This window comes from Bombina bombina, chromosome 1 (assembly GCF_027579735.1).
Source record: "Bombina bombina isolate aBomBom1 chromosome 1, aBomBom1.pri, whole genome shotgun sequence".
Taxonomy (NCBI): Eukaryota; Metazoa; Chordata; class Amphibia; order Anura; family Bombinatoridae; genus Bombina; species Bombina bombina.
In genome coordinates this window covers 1,451,122,074-1,451,145,775 of record NC_069499.1, presented here as the reverse complement: position 1 = coordinate 1,451,145,775, position 23,702 = coordinate 1,451,122,074, and the positions used below count along the sequence as shown (strand labels likewise).

Below are 23,702 nucleotides of genomic sequence, written 5' to 3'. Positions count from 1 at the left end.
TCCTCTTTGTTGTTCAGACCCTTCGGGTAAAGGCAGTCCATTTCAAAAATCCATCTGGACTCCGCAATCAGAAGCTTCTTTTCATAATTGCCTCCCCTCCAGTTGGGCTTTATTATCTGGATTCCGTAGAAGCTCAGATCCTTGATGTTACCTTTGTGTTCAATGGAAAAATGTCTGTACAGATCGGTGTCGGTGCTGCCATGTTCAATCTGTAAGAGATGTTCCCGTATTCTATCCTTCAGACATCTTGAGGTCTGTCCGATGTATTGAAGTCCACAACTGCATTGTACTATGTAGATTACCCCCTTGCTACTACATCTTATCAAGTTCTTAATTTCATGTTTGATATTGGAGTTATGTGGGGAGAAATTTCTTATCTTCAATCCTCTCTTACACGCCTTGCAGCTCGGGCTGCAAGGCGTGTAAGATAAGAAATTTCTCCCCACATAACTCCAATATCAAACATGAAATTAAGAACTTGATAAGATGTAGTAGCAAGGGGGTAATCTACATAGTACAATGCAGTTGTGGACTTCAATACATCGGACAGACCTCAAGATGTCTGAAGGATAGAATACGGGAACATCTCTTACAGATTGAACATGGCAGCACCGACACCGCTCTGTACATACATTTTTCCATTGAACACAAAAGGTAACATCAAGGATCTGAGCTTCTACGGAATCCAGATAATAAAGCCCAACTGGAGGGGAGGCAATTATGAAAAGAAGCTTCTGATTGCGGAGTCCAGATGGATTTTTGAAATGGACTGCCTTTACCCGAAGGGTCTGAACAACAAAGAGGACCTCTCACACTTACTAAGTCTGAAGCAAACATAATCCTAAGCCTCAAACTCGTATCTGAAACATCACCGCCCCCATACAGAGGGAATTTATTTAAGGAAATACACTGTGATGAACATACGATACAACAAGATGTATATACCTTCAAAAATATACTCAATGGAAATGATCCATATAGATCTATATAAGGATCTATTAGGTAACTTCAGACAAACCTTGTCTCACCCAGTCCCACTGCATAGAAGAAATAACCCTATAATTGAACTAAGGGACCTTTCAGATGCTAAAATATTGATAGACATAATTCCCTAATACACCAAGAATGTATTGAATATAGGAGAGATAATCAGCCAGATTAGTCTGACATATATTTCACTAACCTAGCAGGTTAAAGATAACCAAAGGCTGACCCTCTATAAAAAGATATAAATTTAGATATAAATCTAGATACCACCTGTAGTGTGGCGCTATATAAACATATTCCCATACCAATACAGTAGTTACAAAAGCCTACAACGTTAAGAAAAACCAGGAAGTACTGGAGGCAACAGACAGATTGTATAACCTATAACTGATTCTCAGTATATGTCAACTAGGCCAATAGACAATCTATCACACATACATAAGTTAAGATATAGAGCATTTAGACTATATACCTATATATGTGGATATTGAAACTAAGAGTATGCCCTGACATAAACCGTAAAACTCACGAATAAAAAACAAATCCCTATACTCTCTCTCCAACAGTCTCTATTTTCCTTAGAACGATTACCTAAACACTCAGATATAAGATAAGTTTCCTCTCTATTTCACATTCCATTCCCATATAAATTTACTATATTGCGGACAATGCAACTATTTGACAAACTGGAACTAGATTCACATAATTCAACCCCATTCACTTATGTTACACACTTAATATAGATGGATGCAAGCATATTCTCTATATTCTTTACATACTTTATACACCTGACAGAAACTCTAACCAATCAATTTGTTAATTTTCCAAATTTCAAAAATGGAATCAAATTCTATAGATATCGACTTAGCTCTATAAATCACCGGATGTTTACCTTTTTCACTATTTCCGGTCTAATAACATCCGGTAAAGCGCAACATTGGGTAAAGCTTCACCGGATGTTTACGTATCTCACAACTTCCGGTCTAGCAACATCCGGTTTAGCAACATCCGGTAAAGCGTAATTGCCAACCGGAAACAGAACCAATATGTTAGACTTAGAAATTGATACCGCAAATACAGAGGGCACCAGAAGTAACTTACAAAGAACATCTAAAATAATGTCCCTACATGAGTTTCTTTTTTCATACTTACAAAGAGGAGTAATATTAAGATATAACTGTACTATTTCTCAACACACGGACAAACACTTCCGGTTTACCATTTCCGGTATTACGATTTTGGCGCAAAATTTGCGGACAAACACTTCCGGTTTACCATTTCCGGCATTACGATTTTGGCGCAAAAATTTGGCGCCATCAAAGTCTAATACAATTGGTTAGAGAAGGGTATAAAGATCTTAGCTCACCGACACCATACCATAGTCTTGATAAAGGCCTCTACTGTGGGCCGAAACACGTTGACAAAGTTATGGTGAGCTATTTTCCTTGATTATTGAATTACAATACAGTATTATACTATGCTGTTATTTTTCATTTACAGGTATTGAAGATTTCCCAGAATTATTTTTATTTCTATTTTTGGCTATTCTTATTTTTCTTTTTATTTCTATTTTATTTTTCATATATATATGTTTTTCAATTTTTCATCTTTTCACTTGGGACTACAACTTTTATATACAACTGCGTATACCCCTTTTTTTCACATCCAGAATCGTTTCAGATGCTAACCAATGACTTTTCTGTGATCACTCTCACTAGTTTGTGTACACACTAGTTGATTTAACTTTTGGATTTAACTTGTGGATTTTATTTTTTGGACTTATGTGTATCACCACTTTGGTTTGAACTTTCGAACTTTTGAACACTTGGACTAATTAATTTTTGAATTTCTTGAACCTTTTGGTTTTGTTTGTATCACCACATTGGATCACAACAAATTGGATTGTTTAACATATATTTTTATCATTTTTTTGGACTTATTAAGAGAATTCTCAGTCACAATTTTTTATTTCTCACTTTTTGCAAGTGATACTTGGATATCACCACCTTTATGTTAATTGTTATTATTATTTTCCTGTCTATGTATTTTAATTGTTCATGAGACAGTATATATATGTGCCACAACTCTATATATAATACTGCCGGCGTTTTAGCATCAATATCACTTAGCACCACCAACATCTAGTGCTTATCTTAGTATGAGGTTCACACTTTGACAACCCATTTTATGATATACCACTATCAACCCTTAGTGAATAAGCTACACACGTGTGTTTCTGTTTTATATGGTTTTATATAATATTTCCTGCCGTTCAGGTCAATAATACGTTTTAATGATGCTCATGTTTTAATGTTCAATATTAAATATTTTTATGTACCCTTAGAATCTTGGGCCACACATATGTTTCAATCTATGTATATATATTGATACAGCACAATTACCATAATTGTAGCTGAATCTCAGTACTATAACATTAGTTACATTATCCACACTCAACCTTATCGGACCTCGCCTTTATTGGCGCTCTTTTTTGACTAACATTCTGTAAAACTTAAAAATAAACTTTATCCACCAGTGCACCTCGCCACAGCTCTGCTGCGGCGCCTACCTGCCCCCACGACACACTGACACAGATTGCAAAACTCCCGGACGCTTCTGACCGCCTGCTTTAAAGTACAACCATGCGGTCTGAACAAGCGCCTGGAGACAAACGTCCTCAGCCGTACTCCGTCAGAAGAAAGTACGCAGCTTCTAGACGCATGCGGTCTGAAGCGCGCAAAACCAACCCCGCCCCTCGTGGGCGGCAATCAGTGAAAGGCCCTCCGTAAAGAAAGTATGGCCAGGAAAAGACAAACAAACAAGCGACCGCACGTAGAATACATTCCAAAACAACGATCGCTTGTTCAGTACTGCACACTTTAGTTATTAAAACAAATTGTCCCCAGTAATATTGAACACAGCCATTAAGGATCCTCTCAGCTCCAGAATCATCACCAGCGTCAAAAACAGCCTCTGAATAAACGTAGCATTAGGAGCCTGTCATTTTTCTTAATTAGCCCCACTACGTGACTCTTGTATACTATCAAACGGCAAACCGCTACAGAGTCCGGTTTGAAAGCCTAAGGATTAATCTCCATACAGTAGGCACCAATTACAGCCCACATTCTGAGTTAAAAGTTTGTCCCAGAATCTAATAGCTGCACGTACCTGAAAGCTGAGCTACAGCATGATCAGTCCCACAACCAAGAGGTCCTGCAGTTTCCCTCCTGTAGAGCTGTGGAGACATACAGGGTCTTAGATAAAATAGGCTAAGACCATCATCTGAAGGGCAGCACACAACATTAGAGGCACATAGAGAATTGAATCCCTTCCATTTCACCGTGCTTTAAAGCCACCTTTTTGGCTCTACTCTAGAGGCTGACAAGGAATACGGCTACACCCTAAGTAAAATAGCACAACACTGGTACCATTTTAAAAATAATAAAAACTCTTAATTGAAGAATCTAAAATAACACCTCACTTTACCTCTTCCTATCACTAACACAGGCAAAGAGAATGACTGGAGTGGGAGGGAAGGGAGGAGCTATATATACAGCTCTGCTGTGGTGCTCTTTGCCTCCTCCTGCTGACCAGGAGGCGATATCCCATAAGTAAGGATGAAATCCGTGGACTCATTGTATCTTGTAAAAGAAAAGGATACCCAGTCACTTTCATTCCTTAGTAATAATCACTGTAGCCCAATCTGGTACAAGAAAAACTTCCGCCATGGAGGGCACACTACAAAACTTGTTTTGGATTGACTATGACCATAGTATCAGAGTCGTCCAGGGTAGCTAAAACCTCCTTAAGTAGTAAACAGAGGTGCTCTAGCTTAAATCTGAAGGATACAACTTCAGCATCAGAGGAAGGAATTACACTGACTGAAACTGAGATCTTACCCTCAGGTGATACTGAAATATCCTCCTCTTCAAGCTTATGAGAGGGAAAGTTTGGGATAGATACAGTCATGACAGAAACAATACAAACTGATTTTTTACATTTCATCTAGCGCTTTCCCTGTAGCAAGGGAATTGGGAAGAAAGGCATGGCACTGTATTATTAATAAAAAAGTTTTGTGGCACCTGAGGAGAAAACTGCGTCATATTTTGAACATTGTTCAATTAACAATATTGGCTCAAAAAAAAAATTAAAAAAAATGTTGTTCTCTCAAAACCCGAGGGAAGAAAAAGACTGGCGGACTATATAATCATTTAAACCAAAGGATATTAGATATCTATAATCTATAACAGACAAATGGAAAAAAAAATCTAAAATTGTATACAGAAAAAATAACGTTACTGTTTCTTTAAATGTTAAAAAGAAACTGCTTTATTTCTTGTGCAAACAAAAACGGAACAGTTTTATTATCTGAACTGAAGACACGTTTTAATAACGTTACTGTCTTTTCTTAAATACAGATTTAGCACACATCAAACAGCTTTTACACTTCAGCTATCTCTGCTAAGTCTGACACCTTGTAGGATTACCGGAAATAACTGTGTTATGGAAACCGGAACCGAAGTATAGCAATTCCGACTGAAGCTGTTGATAATGTAAAACCCCATAATTCCGTTTCACTAACAAAACGGCAAGATTAGATTTCTCTCATTCTGTTATCGTAATTGAGAGAAGTATGTGCGAAGCACATAATACTACCGCCACACAAGTCCCGCCCATCGTGGGCGTGTTCATACTAACATGTTAGCTGACATTTTAAGTGAAAAACTCCGTAATAAAAACTGACAGAGTATCACCACATTGAGCCTGATCTCGATCCCCAGTGCCTGCCAATGCTGCCCAATATGATTCCTTTATAATACGTTAGGAATATTATATAGTTCCAGGAAAAAATAAATGTCATCTTTTTTCCTTAGGAAATAAAAGTGCCCAACCTTTTTCTGAGTCCTTTTCTCTTCTAGTCCCAGAAAAAATAAAGTCAGCACTTACCTTATAAATTTGCCAGACAGCAAGGCAGCTGACCAGGTTTGAGAGGTCCTCTCCCTCACATGGACCTGTGGAACAATAGATAAAGACTGAGCCATCTTACTCGGACTTCCAGGATTCGGACAGCATAAATGTTATTACCAGTCCTGTTGACATGTCTGTTTATACGATCTATATCTCATTTTCTTTTTTGTATGATTTGTAAGATCACCAAAAATTCAATAAAAATTATTTCAATTAAAATAATAATAAATTGTTTTGCTCTGAATAAAAATTATGGATTAACATCTCAAATTTTCAAAATAGGATGGATCCTTTGGTAGGATCCGAATGCGGAGGAAGGCAGCTGCTTGTGGAATTCGGCTCTTTTCAGAGCCGCATTTATTCTTGTGAAAGTTCAACACACTAGGATCTAAGCAAATCTAGATCCTAGTGTGTTGAACTTTCATAACAATATATGCGGGTCTGAAAAGAGCCAAACCCCACAAACGGCCGCATTTTTACCCATTCGGATACTAACAAGGGATACAAATTCCTTCCCCTAGTTCAAAATGTGTAAGGACACAGAGGAATGCACCAAAGTACGTAAAGGAATTACACATATATTTTAGCTTTAAATCAAGAAATGGCGGCTAGATGGACAATTAATTAATTTTCTGCATTTCTATTTATTTTTTTCCTGGTACAGGTTTACAAAACAAAAATAGTACGGATCATGTATATAAAAAAAAGTTTTATATTGGATAAATTAGACTCCTCTTACCTACCTTTGGGTATCGGTCTAACTTTTCTTTCATTTGGGACTCCCTCAGAACTTTGGTCATTAATGGAGCTTCCTCTAATCGCTTCCTGATGGGAAAATAAATTACAAAGAAAAAGGCAGAGGTAAAAGGTGGAAACTCACAGCCGAATTAATTTCTGACTCACAAAAGTGTGGAGGAAAAACTCACAAAATAGTAAAAGGAAAATGACGTAGCGCAGATATAAAGGCAGAAGGATTCAGAGCACATAGCACAGCATAGGAAAGAGTTCACACAAGAGGACAGAAGGGGCAAAATACACAGAAAAGAGAAAAAAAGTAGTAGAGCACCCACTAATGAAGGAAAGTAAGCTCCATGAGAGCACAGGAGACAGAATGTCAAACATAGAATTATAGCTATATTAGCATTTTTTACATGATGTGTGTTCAACTGAATGAGTGATATTGTGACCTTATGAATGACTGAAGTCCAGCCTAATAATAAAGGGACATGAAATCCAACCATTTTCTTTCAGGAGCCAGCACAGCATATAATTGTAAACAACTTTCCAATTTACTTAAATTATATATTTTGCATCAATCGCTTAGTATCTCAATGTGTTGAGCTAGCTCCCAGTACATTACTGATTCTTCATCAAAGGATACCGTATGAATGAAGCAAATTAGATAATAGAAGTAAATTGGAAAGTAGTTTAAAATTGTATGTTCTACCTGAATAATGAAAGAAAGAAAACTTTCATAAACAGAACCCTTTAGAATGATGTCATAGTTGGTTCTTTGGTATGATGAGACCCAGCCTTATGTGATACTAGGAATCTAGGGATGATGCTGGCACAGCCTAATGAGTAACATTGGGATATGTTGAAGGCCCAGACTCATGAATGATATTGAGATTCTTGGGATGATGGGGCCCAGCATAGCCAATAATTTTGGGACTTTGGGATAATGAAGGCCCAGCCTCATGAGTTTTATTGGAACCCTTGGGATGCAGGAGGCCTATGCTAGTGTGAGATTTTGGAACAATTAGAATGATGGTGACCCAAAATAGTTAATGGTAATAATGCTTTGGTGTATCAGCTCTCCATGATTCTTCACCTTTCACTTTTGAGCTGTGCAAATCTTCTTCTCACATCATCCACTGTGATCTCAAAAAATTCATCTGTTGGCTCCACAGACTGATCACTAATCTGCTCCTCCAAGTCCATGTTAAACACCAGGGGCTTTCGTTCTATTGGCTGCAAAAAAGAATAATTACAGGCTATTTACACAAGGGCTTTCTATATGCCATATGGACATATCCCTACAAGAGCACTCTTATGAATACACACCTGGCCTCCCGTATCCTCCTCATCACTTGTCTTAGATTTCTTTGGCTTGGAAGGTCCAGGACTACAAACAGGCTCCTTGGCTGTGGCATTAGGCACATCTGCTTCTGATGGCCCAGCAGGTACATTGGCACCACCTAGTCGATGTCCACCCCCTTGAAATGGGATGAATGATGTAGTCTGTGTGTGAACCTGAGGGGGAGCAGAGACAGCAGAGGGGAGAAGCCCAGCATGGTTTAATGCTCTATTTTCTGAAATCTGCTGTTCTTTGCTCCAAGGACAAGTCTTTGGCACAAAACCACTGGCACCCACATTTCCACCTGTTTCAACTATGTTTGCAGGTTTCTCAGGGTCCTTCACCACTTGGTTTATAGTTGTCTCCACTTGCTCCTTTTCTGACTCTGCAGATTGTCTGGTCACCACTTGCTCCTTTTCTGACTCTGCAGATTGTCTTGTCTCCTCCTTTGTCACAGATGGCTGTTCACTTTCCTTTTCCAAAACAGGAGGCTGTATTTTCTCCTCTGTCTTAACTGGATGGTTCATATGCTCCAGTACTGCATGTTGTTCACCCTCTTCCTCACTCATAGGGCACTTCGCACTGTGTTTGGCATCTTGTATAGTTAAGGGCACATTGCTTACAGGCTGATCGCACTTCTTCATTACAAACCTATCAAACAATCCACATCCAGAGTATAAGCAATTGTCTTAAAATATAGTGTTTACCCCAGGACCTATTTAATGGTTACACCATTACAATTTAAAATAATATTAAGCTAACATTAGTTGCCATTCCCCCCCCAATATTTGCGGCACAGATTATCATGAAATACATTTATGTTAAATTATGTAATTAACTTGTGCTTTGGATAGCTTAGGTAACTATTATAAATAACAGAAAATGTTATAATATTGTAAGCATAATAGATAGGATAGATAGACACTGCCACCCAGTTATGCCTGCTAACAGTTACCTGATAATAGCACTGCCACCTGTAAGGCCCAGAGACTGCAGAGATGTCTGCTTCAAGGCCATCTCCCCAGTTACCTAATAGGTCAAGAGATCATAAAAAGAAAAAAAGTTATATTTCCTGAGGAGGGCACTGCAGAAACTAAAAAAAAAAAAAAAAAATCACACTTAGCACATACTCTTATTTTATGTGTAAAAACCAAAAGGTGCACATATATATATATATATATATATATATATATATATAAATAAATAAATGTCAGATTTCTGTGACCTATAAACTGTACAACTCAACTGAAAAACAAACAAATGTTTTAGGTAGAGGGAAGAAAAAATATAAAAATATAATAATGTTTGCATAAGCTAATACTTTGTTGCAGCACCTTTTGATTTTATTACAGCACTCAGTCTTTTTGGGTATGAGTCTATCAGCATGGCACATTTTTGGCAAGATTTGCCCACTCTTTGCAAAAAAGGAAATTTATTCTTACCTGATAAATTTGTTTCTTTTACGATACGATGAGTCCACAGATTTCATCCTTACTTGTGGGATATCGCCTCCTGGTCAGCAGGAGGAGGCAAAGAGCACCACAGCAGAGCTGTATATATAGCTCCTCCCTTCCCTCCCACTCCAGTCATTCGAACGAAGTTAGGAAGTTAGGAAGAGAAAGGAAAAACCAAGGTGCAGAGGTGACTGAAGTTTAACAAAATTAAGGACCTGTCGTACAAAAACAGGGTGGGCCGTGGACTCATCGTATCGTAAAAGAAACACATTTATCAGGTAAGAATAAATTTCAATTTCTTTTACAAGATACAATGAATCCACGGATTTCATCCTTACTTGTGGCATACAATACCAAAGCTATAGTACACGGATGAAACGGGAGGGACAAGACAGGGAACCTAAACAGAAGGCACCATTGCTTAAAGAACCTTTCTCCCAAAAACCGCCTCATTAGAGGCCAAGATATCAAATTTGCAAAACTGGAAAAAGTGTGAAGAGACGACCAAGTTGCAGCCTCGCAAATCTGTTCAACAGAAGCATCATTTTTGAATGCCCAAGAGGAAGCCACAGCCCCAGTGGAATGAGTCGCAACTGTTTCAGGAGACTGCTGTCCAGCAGACACATATGCAAAACAGATGATACTCTTCAGCCATAAAGAAACAGAGGTAGCCGTAGCTTTCTGACCTCTACGTTTCCCAGAAAACACCACAAACAAAGAAGGTGAATGACGAAAATCCTTAGTAGCTTCCAAGCAGAACTTTAAAGCACGGACCACACCTAAATTATGTAACAGACGTTCCTTCTGAAAAGAAGGATTAGGACACAAAGATGGAACCACAATTCCTGACTAATGTGCTTAACTGAAACAACCTTAGGAAGAAACCCAGGTTGAGCACACAACACCACCTTATCCGCATGAAAAACAAGATGAGTAGAATAATATTGTAATGCTGAAAGCTCTGATACTCTTCAAGCAGAAAAAAAAGCAACCAAAAATAAAACTTTCCAAGATAATAACGTAACATCTATGGAATGCATAGGTTCAAACAGATCCCCTTGAAGAACTCCAAGAACTAAATTCAAACTCCAAGGAGGAGTAAGAGGTCTAAATACAGGCCTTATTCTAGTCAGAGTCTGACAAAAGGATTGTACATCTGGAACATCACCCAGACGATTATGTAAGAAAATAGACAAAGCAGAAAACTGTCCCTTTAGGGAACTAGCGGATAACCCCTTCTCCAATTCCTCTTGGAGAAAGAACAAAATTCTGGGAATCCTTACCCTACTCCATGAGTAACCCTTGGATTCACACCAATAAAGATATGTACGCCATATCTTATGATAAAAACATTTCTAGTAACAGGCTCACATGCCTGAATTAAGGAATCTATGACCAAAGCAAAGAAACCTTGCATGCATAGATCAAATGTCCAATCCCCAAGCAATCGGCTTCAGAGAAACTAGAATAGGGTGAAGAAGAGATACTTCTTCACCGGAAAATTCCAAGGTTACAGAAACGACATGGTCAGCAGTTTAGCATACAAAATCCTGCGAGACCACGCAGAAGCGAAGCCCCAATGCCTTCTCCTATTTGATAAGAACAAACCCCCGGAAAAAAAAAACCTAGAACCCGAGACGAATCTCGTGAACGGCACAGGAAGGTACTCGACTCTTAATCCACCTTTGACATAAATTGACCCTCTAGAATCAAGGGAAAAATGGAACAAATCAAGTTTCCTTGAAGGTCAGTACCCTTCTCAAAAAATGGACTGAAGATACCCTCCTTCGGGAACCACAACCCGATCGGTAACCCCAGATCCTGTACCAATATTAGAACTAAAACAATCACTCCCAGGTCTGAGAAGTCTCCTACACAGCGTAAGGACGTCTCTCCCGTTGTCTGATCCTTAGACAATCTAGAAAGCAGAAACTGCCTCTGAGAGGAAAACATCCGAGCTCGAAACCAAACTAGAGCGAAAACGGAAAGTCAGCCCCCTACAAGATCCAATCCCAGACCGGAGCATGCTCCCCATGCTGTCTTTGATTCAACAGCAGGCTATGCGTTCACCAAAATCTTAGTCATAGAACACATAGCCATAAAAACAAGGCTTTAACCATAAGGTACCAAGAGCTGGAACAGAGCTACCTACGCTCCCAATTTGATAACTGGAAGGGAAGAAAATGAAATAAAAGAATTAGCCAATATGCCGTCACACCAGTGACGGTAGCAAAGTACACAGATGGTTGCCATTGTAAACCCTGGTGTGTGTCCCATAACAAAATTAAGTCCATTAGAACTATCCTCTAAGGGTATAGAGGTTCACGTAGTGATGGAAACTACTCCTTCCCCCCCAAAGGAATAATCGTCCAGCCTCTTAGCTGATACGGCTATGGGAAACAGTCTTGTAAATATAGGGAATGCCTAAGGCACCAATTCCATCTGAAACTGAAATTCTCAGTAACATGGAGAAACCGTTAGAATAGCAATTCCTCCAGCAATGCTTTAACCTTATGTAAAAATATAGAAAGCATCATAACCCCAAGTGGAGTGTGAAGGACACGCAGGGCACTGCATGTGAGCCATAAAATTTTGATTGGAAACTATAGGAGACATTTGTGGCCATTTGTTAACAGACTCCCCAATAGCAATCGCCGAAGAGGGAGTAGGTTCAAAAGAAAAAATAAATTTGAACAAATCTTAATCAAATTTGAACATAGGAAACGATACTGTTCTGAAATTAATTTAATACAATGTACACAGAATAAGACGTTACTGTCTCTTTAATTCTGAAAGTAACTCATTCATGTGAGATTTTGTACCATCCTATGTCACCAAGGATAAGTTAACAAACAAAACAGCCGCAATTCTTATAATAAAATTTACACAGAAATTTTTTTTACTGTCTCTTTAAATTTTAAAAGAACGTTTTATTTCTGTCGTGCAGAAACAATCCAATAACAATATAAATACTGCTGTAACTAGACATCGCTATTTACATAAAAAGCAAAGTCTTTGCAAAGAACCGCAGAGCACTGCCTGTGGGACATAAATTATTTTGGACACTAGAAGTAGAAAATTGTGGCAGGGATTGACCGGTGTCACCAGACTCCTAACAGTCACCGCTTTAGAAGGAGTATGTACAATAAAATTTGACACAGGAAAATATGTTACTGTCTCTTTAAATTTTAAAAAGAGAACATTTTTCCTTTGTATTAACTGCAGAAAATAGTAAAAATTAGCAGCTGTAGCCAGGTTCGACCTTTGGGATGGGAGGCAGTGTACCTGGCCACTGGACCACAGGACCCCCACACTATGGCAAAACAGCGTAAATAAACTTGCCAGGCATCAATACCCCTCAGTAGGAAACTGCTAAGGTACCTCTCTGAGCAGTATGTTCCCTAAACCGGAACCCCACAGCAACAGGGAAAACATAGGCTATAGTCCAATTATGCCTATAACAAATGAAAGCATACCTCTTTGGACCCAACATGAACGGAGCCACATAGAAAAGGGAAACAGGGCGCGTTACACTCCCAAGGATCACCTCACGTGGGTGGAGACATAACATATCTCCCGGTCGGCATGTAGATCTATTGAACCGCCGGGAGATTTTAAGGACCGCCCTTCGTAGGCATTGTCACAACAGTTAACTCCCTGGCAGTATTGTAGATTTAATAAACCGTCGGGAGATAAAAAGGGCACGCAATGAAAATGGTGTCTCTCAGGACCGCCCATCATGGGCGTTCACAGACGTAACCATACAGGCAGCTCCCGGTCGGCATGTCTTCTGTAACCGCCGGGAGATGTGAGAGCGTGTGAAGAACCTTTCTCCTAGGATTAACTGATAATAACAGTTACACAAAAACTCTCATGTACCCCTGCACATTTAAACAGTCGTACAGACATCTCCCGGTCAGCATGCTTTCTTATGCAACCGCCAGGAGATGTGATAGATTGCCCCTGACACCAATCCATATAACGTAAGAGTGAAAGTCAGAAAGTGTTAAAACATACCCGCCTAGGGAAATACCAGTTTCACAGTCATCTCCTGGGCGGCATGTTGTTTTAATGTAATCGCCGGGAGAACGTTACTGTCTCTATTGAGGTCTCCCTAAAGAGCTTAAGCTCAAACGTGACATTGTTAGGTACTATATATACACACTAAACAATTTGCTGTCTAGAATTGCCTCCCATGAAAGGAGAACTCATACCTGAGGAAAGAGCCAATATGTTTCTCTAAGGGCTTCCCATTTACAATGTGAGTGGCCAACTTCTTCTGAGTCCTGTTCTTTCTCCATGCCCAGAAATAAAAAAACATAATTTATGCTTACCTGATAAATTTATTTCTCTTGTAGTGTATCCAGTCCACGGATCATCCATTACTTGTGGGATATTCTCCTTCCCAACAGGAAGTTGCAAGAGGATCACCCACAGCAGAGCTGCTATATAGCTCCTCCCCTCACTGCCATATCCAGTCATTCGACCGAAACAAGACGAGAAAGGAGAAACCATAGGGTGCAGTGGTGACTGTAGTTTAATTAAAATTTAGACCTGCCTTAAAAGGACAGGGCGGGCCGTGGACTGGATACACTACAAGAGAAATACATTTATCAGGTAAGCATAAATTATGTTTACTCTTGTTAAGTGTATCCAGTCCACGGATCATCCATTACTTGTGGGATACCAATACCAAAGCTAAAGTACACGGATGATGGGAGGGACAAGGCAGGAACTTAAACGGAAGGAACCACTGCCTGTAGAACATTTCTCCCAAAAACAGCCTCCGAAGAAGCAAAAGTGTCAAATTTGTAAAAATTTTGAAAAGGTGTGAAGCGAAGACCAAGTCGCAGCCTTGCAAATCTGTTCAACAGAGGCCTCATTTTTAAAGGCCCAGGTGGAAGCCACAGCTCTAGTAGAATGAGCTGTAAATCCTATCAGGGGGCTGCTGTCCAGCAGTCTCATAGGCTAAGCGTATTATGCTCCGAAGCCAAAAGGAGAGAGAGGTTGCCAAAGCTTTTTGACCTCTCCTCTGTCCAGAGTAAACGACAAACAGGGTAGATGTTTGACGAAAATCTTTAGTAGCCTGTAAGTAAAACTTCAAGGCACGGACTACGTCCAGATTATGCAAAAGACGTTCCTTCTTTGAAGAAGGATTAGGACACAATGATGGAACAACAATCTCTTGATTGATATTCCTGTTAGAAACCACCTTAGGTAAAAACCCAGGTTTGGTACGCAGAACTACCTTGTCTGAATGAAAAATCAGATAAGGAGAATCACAATGTAAGGCAGATAACTCAGAGACTCTTCGAGTAGAGGAAATAGCCATCAAAAACAGAACTTTCCAAGATAAAAGTTTAATATCAATGGAATGAAGGGGTTCAAACGGAACTCCCTGAAGAACTTTAAGAACCAAGTTTAAGCTCCACGGGGGAGCAACAGTTTTAAACACAGGCTTAATCCTAACCAAAGCCTGACAAAATGCCTGGACGTCTGGAACTTCTGCCAGACGCTTGTGCAAAGGAATAGACATAGCAGAGATCTGTCCTTTTAAAGAACTAGCTGATAAGCCTTTGTCCAAACCCTCTTGGATTAACTCTTGGATTCACACCAATAAAGATATTTACGCCATATCTTATGGTAGATTTTCCTGGTGACAGGCTTCCGAGCCTGTATTAAGGTATCAATGACTGACTCGTAGAAGCCACACCTTGATAGAATCAAGCGTTCAATCTCCATGCAGTCAGTCTCAGAGAAATTAGATTTGGATGATTGAAAGGACCTTGTATTAGAAGGTCCTGCCTCAGAGGCAGAGTCCATGGTGGAAGAGATGACATGTCCACTAGGTCTACATATCAGGTCCTGCGTGGCCACGCAGGCGCTATCAGAATCACCGATGCTCTCTCCTGTTTGATTTTGGCAATCAGTCGAGGGAGCAGAGGAAACGGTGGAAACACATAGGCCAGGTTGAAGAACCAAGGAGCTGCTAGAGCATCTATCAGCGTTGCTCCCGGGTCCCTGGACCTGGATCCGTAACAAGGAAGATTGGCGTTCTGGCGAGACTCCATGAGATCCAGTTCTGGTTTGCCCCAACGATGGACCAGTTGAGCAAACACCTCCGGATGGAGTTCCCACTCCCCCGGATGAAAAGTCTGACGACTTAGAAAATCCGCCTCCCAGTTCTCTATGCCTGGGATGTGGATCACTGACAGGTGGCAAGAGTGAGACTCTTCCCAGCGAATTATCTTTGAGACTTCTAACATCGCTAGGGAACTCCTGGTTCCCCCTTGATGGTTGATGTAAGCCACAGTCGTGATGTTGTCCGACTGAAATCTGATGAACCTCAGTGTTGCTAACTGAGGCAAAGCTAGATTGAATATTGCTCTTAACTCCAGAATATTTATTGGGAGGAGTTTCTCCTCCTGAGTCCACGATCCCTGAGCCTTCAGGGAGTTCCAGACTGCGCCCCAACCTAGAAGGCTGGCATCTGTTGTTACAATCGTCCAATCTGGCCTGCGAAAGGTCATACCCTTGGACAGATGGACCCGAGAAAGCCACCAGAGAAGAGAATCTCTGGTCTCTTGATCCAGATTTAGTAGAGGGGACAAATCTGAGTAATCCCCATTCCACTGACTTAGCATGCATAATTGCAGCGGTCTGAGATGCAGGGCGCAAATGGCACTATGTCCATTGCCGCTACCATTAAGCCGATTACTTCCATGCACTGAGCCACTGACGGGCGTGGAATGGAATGAAGGACACGGCAAGCATTTAGAAGTTTTGATAACCTGGACTCCGTCAGGTAAATTTTCATCTCTCCAGAATCTATAAGAGTCCCTAGGAAGGAGACTCTTGTGAGTGGTGATAGAGAACTAGAGAACTCTTTTCCACTCTTTTTTTCAGAAATGCCAGAACTATCTCTGTATGACACTTGGCAATTTGAAAGCTTGACGCCTGTATCAGGATGTTGTCTAGATACGGAGCCACCGCTATGCCTCGCGGTCTTAGAACCGCCAGAAGTGAGCCCAGAACCTTTGTAAAAATTCTCGGGGCAGTGGCCAACCCGAAGGGAAAAGCTACAAATTGGTAATGCCTGTCTAGAAAGGCAAACCTTAGGAACCGATGATGATCTTTGTGAATCGGTATGTGAAGGTAGGCATCCTTTAAGTCCACTGTGGTCATGTACTGACCCTCTTGGATCATGGGTAGGATGGTCCGAATAGTTTCCATTTTGAATGATGGAACTCTGAGAAATTTGTTTAAGATCTTTAGATCCAAGATTGGTCTGAAGGTTCCCTCTTTCTTGGGGACCACAAACAGATTTGAATAAAATCCCTGTCCTTGTTCCGTCCGCGGCACTGGATGGATCACTCCTATTACTAGGAGGTCTTGCACACAGCTTAGGAATGCCTCTTTCTTTATCTGGTTTGCTGATAACCTTGAAAGATGAAATCTCCCTTGTGGAGGAGAAGCTTTGAAGTCCAGAAGATATCCCTGAGATATGATCTCCAACGCCCAGGGATCCTGAACATCTCTTGCCCACGCCTGGGCGAAGAGAGAAAGTCTGCCCCCACTAGATCCGTTTCCGGATAGGGGGCCGTTCCTTCATGCTGTCTTGGGGGCAGCAGCAGGCTTTCTGGCCTGCTTGCCCTTGTTCCAGGACTGGTTAGGTTTCCAGGCCTGTCTGGAATGAGCAACAGTTCCCTCTTGTTTTGAAGCGGAGGAAGTTGATGCTGCTCCTGCCTTGAAATTTCGAAAGGCACGAAAATTAGACTGTTTGGCCTTTGATTTGGCCCTGTCCTGAGGAAGGGTATGACCCTTGCCTCCAGTAATGTCAGCAATAATTTCCTTCAAGCCAGGCCCGAATAAGGTCTGCCCCTTGAAAGGAATGTTGAGTAATTTAGACTTTGAAGTCACGTCAGCTGACCAGGATTTAAGCCATAGCGCCCTACGAGCCTGGATGGCGAATCCGGAATTCTTAGCCGTTCGTTTAGTCAAATGAACAATGGCATCAGAAACAAATGAGTTAGCTAGCTTAAGCGTTCTAAGCTTGTCAATAATTTCATTCAATGGCGCTGTCTGGATGGCCTCAAACCAGAATGCCGCCGCAGCAGTGACAGGCGCAATGCATGCAAGGGGCTGTAAAATAAAACCTTGTTGAATAAACATTTTCTTAAGGTAACCCTCCAATTTTTTATCCATTGGATCTGAAAAAGCACAACGGTCCTCAACCGGGATAGTGGTACGCTTAGCTAAAGTAGAAACTGCTCCCTCCACCTTAGGGACCGTCTGCCATAAGTCCCATGTAGTGGCGTCTATTGGAAACATTTTTCTAAATATAGGAGGTGGGGAAAAGGGCACACCGGGTCTATCCCACTCCTTGCTAATAATTTCTGTAAGCCTTTTTTTAGGTATAGGAAAAACGTCAGTACACACCGGCGCCGCATAGTATCTATCCAGCCTACACAATTTCTCTGGAATTGCAACTGTGTTACAGTCATTCAGAGCAGCTAATACCTCCCCAAGCAATACAAGGAGGTTCTCAAGCTTAAAATTTAAAATTAGAAATCTCTGAATCAGGTTTCCCCGAGTCAGAGATGTCACCCACAGACTGAAGCTCTCCGTCCTCATGTTCTGCATACTGTGACGCAGTATCAGACATGGCTCTAACAGCATTTGCACGCTCTGTATCTCTCCTAACCCCAGAGCTATCGAGCTTGCCTCTTAATTCAGGCAATCTAGATAATACCTCTGACAGGGTATTATTCATGATTGCAGCCATGTCCTGCAAGGTAATCGCTATGGGCGTCCCTGATGTAATTGGCGCCATATTAGCGTGCGTCCCCTGAGCGGGAGGCGAAGGGTCTGACACGTGGGGAGAGTTAGTCGGCATAACTTCCCCCTCAACAGAACCCTCTGGTGATAATTCTTTAATAGATAAAGACTGATCTTTACTGTTTAAAGTGAAATCAATACATTTAGTACACATTCTCCTATGGGGCTCCACCATGGCTTTCAAACATAATGAACAAGTAGGTTCCTCTGTGTCAGACATGTTTAAACAGACTAGCAATGAGACTAGCAAGCTTGGAAAACACTTTAAAACAAGTTTACAAGCAATATAAAAAACGTTACTGCGCCTTTAAGAAACACAAATTTTCCTAAATTTTGAAATAACAGTGAAAAAATGCAGTTACACTAACGAAATTTTTACAGTGTATGTAATAAGTTAGCAGAGCATTGCACCCACTTGCAAATGGATGATTAACCCCTTAATACCAAAAACGGAATAACAAATGACAAAAACGTTTTTTAAACAGTCACTCTACTGTGGCTTTTTACCTCCCTCAATACGACTTTTGAAGCCTTTTGAGCCCTTCAGAGAAGTCCTGGATCATGCAGGAAGAAGCTGGATGTCTGTGTCTGTAATTTTTGCTGTGCAAAAAAAACGCTAAAATAGGCCCTCCCACTCATATTACAACAGTGGGAAGCCTCAGGGAACTGTTTCTAGGCAAAATTCAAGCCAGCCATGTGGAAAAAACTAGGCCCCAATAAGTTTTATCACCAAACATATGTAAAAAACGATTAAACATGCCAGCAAACGTTTTAAAATACACTTTTATAAGAGTATGTATCTCTATTAATAAGCCTGATACCAGTCGCTATCACTGCATTTAAGGCTTTACTTACATTACTTCGGTATCAGCAGCATTTTCTAGCAAATTCCATCCCTAGAAAAATATTTTAACTGCACATACCTTATTACAGGAAAACCTGCACGCTATTCCCCCTCTGAAGTTACCTCACTCCTCAGAATATGTGAGAACAGCAAAGGATCTTAGTTACTTCTGCTAAGATCATAGAAAACAAGGGCAGATTCTTCTTCTAAATACTGCCTGAGATAAACAGTACACTCCGGTACCATTTAAAAATAACAAACTTTTGATTGAAGAAATAAACTAAGTATAAAACACCACAGTCCTCTTACGACCTCCATCTTAGTTGAGAGTTGCAAGAGAATGACTGGATATGGCAGTGAGGGGAGGAACTATATAGCAGCTCTGCTGTGGGTGATCCTCTTGCAACTTCCTGTTGGGAAGGAGAATATCCCACAAGTAATGGATGATCCGTGGACTGGATACACTTAACAAGAGAAATAGCACTTACCTCACAATCTGCCGACAACAAAGGCAGCTCCCAGGCGTGTGAAGTCCTACTGCTCACATGGACCCGAGGATGACAAGGAAAATACTGAGTAATATCCCTCAGATTTTTTCCCCCGGATAGGGCAGCAACAGTAGATGGGAGGAGCAGTGAGAATTATGTCTCACAAGTTCCCATTGCTTTATAGCAACAAAATGCTCTCCTGTAGAGACTGATCTGGTCTAGGCTACACCCCAGAACAAAGCAGCACTCACTGGCACTACTTTTAAAACAACAAACTCTTGATTGAAGAATCTAAAACTAACACCTCACTTTACCTCTTCCTATCACTAACACAGGCAAAGAGAATTACTGGAGTGGGAGGGAAGGGAGGAGCTATGTGGTGCTCTTTGCATCCTCCTGCTGACCAGGAGGCGATATCCCACAAGTAAGGATGAAATCCGTGGACTCATCGTATCTTGTAAAAGAAACACTCCAAATCTGTCAGATTGGGAGGGCATCTCCTGTGCACAGCCCTCTTCAGATCACCCCACAGATTTTCAATCTGATTCAGGTCTGGGCTCTGGCTGGACCATTCCAAAACTTTAATCTTCTTCTGGTGAAGCCATTCCTTTGTTGATTTGGATCTATGCTTTGGGTCGTTGTCATGCTGAAAGATGAAGTTCCTCTTCATGTTCAGCTTTCTAGCAGAAGCCTGAAGGTTTTGTGCCACTATTGACTGGTATTTGGAACTGTTCATAATTCCCTATAGCTTAACTAAGGCCCCAGTTCCAGCTGAAGAAAAACAGCCCCAAAGCATGATGCTGCCACCACCATGCTTCACTGTGGGTATGGTGTTCTTTTGGTGATGTGCAGTGTTGTTTTTACGCCAAACATATCTTTTGGAATTATGGCCAAAAAGTTCAACCTTGGTTTCATCAGACCATAACACCTTTTCCCACATGCTTTTGGGAGACTTGTGTTTTTGCAAAATGTAGCCTGGCTTGGATATTTTTCTTCGTAAGAAAAGGCTTTCGTCTTGCCACTCTACCCCATAGCCCAGACCTTCAATGTTGCTGTAGGCCTCTTGGTAGCCTCCCAGACCAGTTTTCTTCTCGTCTTTTCATTAATTTTGGAGGGACGTCCAGTTCTTGGTAATGTCACTGTTGTGCCATATTTTCTCCACTTGATGATGACTGTCTTCACTGTGTTCCATGGTATATCTTATGTTTGGAAATTCTTTTGTACCCTTCTCCTGACTGATACCTTTTAACAATGAGATCCCTCTGATGCTTTGTAAGCTTTCTATGGACCATGGCTTTTGCTGTGGGATGCGACTAAGAAAATTTCAGGAAAGACCAACTAGAGCAGCTGAACTTTATTTGGGGTTAATCAGAGGCACTTTAAATGATGGCAGGTGTATGCTGACTCCTATTTAACATGAATGTGATTACTTAATTTTGAACACAGCTACATCCCCAGTTATAAGTGCACACGTATGCAACCACATTATTATTTTTTTTGTTTTGTTTTCTTCCCTCACCTAAAAGATTTTGTTTGTTTTTCAATTAAGTTGTACAGTTTATAGGTCACATTTAAGGTGGAAAAAGTTCTGAAATTATTTATCTTTGTCTCATTTTTTTACATCACACAAACCTGACATTTTAACAGGGGTGTGTAGACTTTTATATCCAAAATTTTATATATATACACACATATATATATATATATATATATATATATATATACATACACATATATATATATACATATACACACACATATATATATATATATATATATATATATATATATATATATATATATATATATATATATATACACACACACACACACACACATATATACACGCACACACACACACACACATATATATATATTCACCTCCTGGCCAGCAAAGGCTGGCAAAGAGCACCACAGCAAAGCTACCAAATATCACCTCCCTTCCCTCCAACTCCAGTCATCCGACCGAAGTAAAGGAGAGAAAGGAAGCAACAAGGTGCAGAGGTGCCTGAGGTTTATAACATAACAAAAAAATGCCCTGTCATCAAAAACAGGGCGGGCTGTGAACTCACCGTGTCAAGAAAGAAATACATTTATCAGGTAAGCATGAATTTTGTTTTCTTTCTAATGACACAGTGAGTCCACAGATCATCTAATTACTATTGGGAACCAATACCCAAGCTAGAGGACACAGATGAAAAAGGAGAGACAAGACAGGGAACCTAAACAGAAGGCACCACTGCTTGAAGAACCTTTCTCTCAAAGGAAGTCTCAACCGAGGAAAAAGTATCAAACTTATAGAATTTTGAAAAAGTGTGTAGAGAGGACAAAGTTGCAACCTTGCAAATCTGTTCCACAGAAGCTTCATTTCTGAATGCAAAGGAAGAGGAAACAGCCCTCGTAGAAGCCGTAACCTTCTCAGGAGGCTGCTGTCCAGCAGTTTCAAAGGCAAAGCGAATTATACTCTTCAGCCACAAAGAAAGAGAAGTAGCCATAGCTGTCTGCTCCTTACGTTTCCCAGAGAAAACTACAAACAGAGCAGAAGACTGACGAAAATCCTTAGTCGCCTGTAAATAGAAATTCAGAGCACGAACCACGTCTAGGTTGTGCAGAAGACGTTCCTTATAAGAAGAAGGATTAGGACATAAAGAAGGAACAATATCTTGATTAATGTTCTGATCTGAAACTACTTTAGGAAGAAAACCTAATTTAGTACGTAAAACAACTTTATCCGAATGAAAAATAAGGTACGGAGACTCATACTGGCGGAGAGCTCAGAGACTCTATGAGCAGAAGAAATAGCAACAAGAAACAAAACCTACCAAGATAACAACTTAATATCTAAGGAATGCATAGACTCAAACGGAACAAGAAACAAAACCTACCAAGATAACAACTTAATATCTAAGGAATGCATAGACTCAAACGGAGCGTGCTGAAGAACCTTAAGCACAAGATTAAGACTCCAGGGAGAAGTAACAGGTTTGAACACAGGCCTGATTTTGACCAAGGCCTGACAGAACGATTGAACATCTGGAACCTCTGCCAGACGTTTATGTAACAAAATAGACAAGGCAGAAATCTGACCCTTCAAGGAACTTGCAGATAAAAAAATTCTCCAAACCTTCTTGGAGAAAAGATAAAATCCTAGGAATCCGAACTCTACTCCGAGAGTAGCCTTTGGATTCACACCAATACAGATATTTTCGGCATATCTTATGGTAAATTTTCCTGGTAACAGACTTGCGAGCCTGAATCATGGTCTCAATGACCGAATCGAAAAACCGCGCTTAGATAAAATTAAGCGTTCAATCTCCAAGCAGTCAGCTTCAGAGAAACTAGATTTGGATGAAGGAAGGGCCCTTGAAGTAGAAGGTCCTTCCTTAGAGGAAGCTTCCAAGGGGGGAGAGATGACATCTCCACTAGGTCTGCATACCAAATCCTGCAAAGCTATGCTGGAGCAATGAGAATCACTGATGCTCTATCTTGCTTCATCCGAGCAATGACTTGAGGAAGGATAGCGAACAGAGGAAATAGGTATGCAAGACTGAAGTTCCAAGGAACTGCCAGAGCATCTATCAGAACCGCCTGAGGGTCCCTGGACCGCGACCCGTACCTCGGGAGCTTGGCATTCTGACGAGATGCCATGAGATCTAGATCTGGCTGTCCCCATTTGAGAATCAAGTTGGAAAACACTTCCAGAGGTAATTCCCATTCTCCCGGGTGAAAGGTCTGTCTGCTCAGAAAATCCGCTTCCCAATTGTCCAATCCTGGAATGTGGATTGAAGATAGACAACAGTTGTGGGTCTCTGCCCACTGAATAATCTTTTACACCTCTTTCATGGCCAAAGAACTCAGAGTTCCACACTGATGTTTGATGTAAGCCACTGAGGTTATGATGTCCGACTGAAATCTGATAAACCGGGCAGAAGCTGAGGCCAGGCCAGAAGAGCATTGAAGATTGCTCTTAGCTCTAGAATGTTTATGGGGAGAACAGATTCTTCCCAAGTCCATGTTCCCTGAGCCCTTAGGAGGCACCATACTGC

General features: G+C 40.8%; 1 protein-coding gene across 1 annotated transcript in view; it reads right to left on the bottom strand.

Moving 5' to 3' along the window:
- ASPSCR1 (ASPSCR1 tether for SLC2A4, UBX domain containing) overlaps positions 1–23,702 on the bottom strand; it is a 130,929-nt gene that overhangs the window by 69,837 nt on the left and 37,390 nt on the right. The window contains exons 6-9 of the mRNA XM_053705640.1: positions 8,988–9,061; positions 8,020–8,683; positions 7,787–7,926; positions 6,699–6,780 (exon numbers count right to left, since the gene is read on the bottom strand). Of these exons, the coding sequence (XP_053561615.1) occupies positions 6,699–6,780; positions 7,787–7,926; positions 8,020–8,683; positions 8,988–9,061 (960 nt within the window). The remainder of the gene's footprint in view (positions 1–6,698; positions 6,781–7,786; positions 7,927–8,019; positions 8,684–8,987; positions 9,062–23,702) is intronic.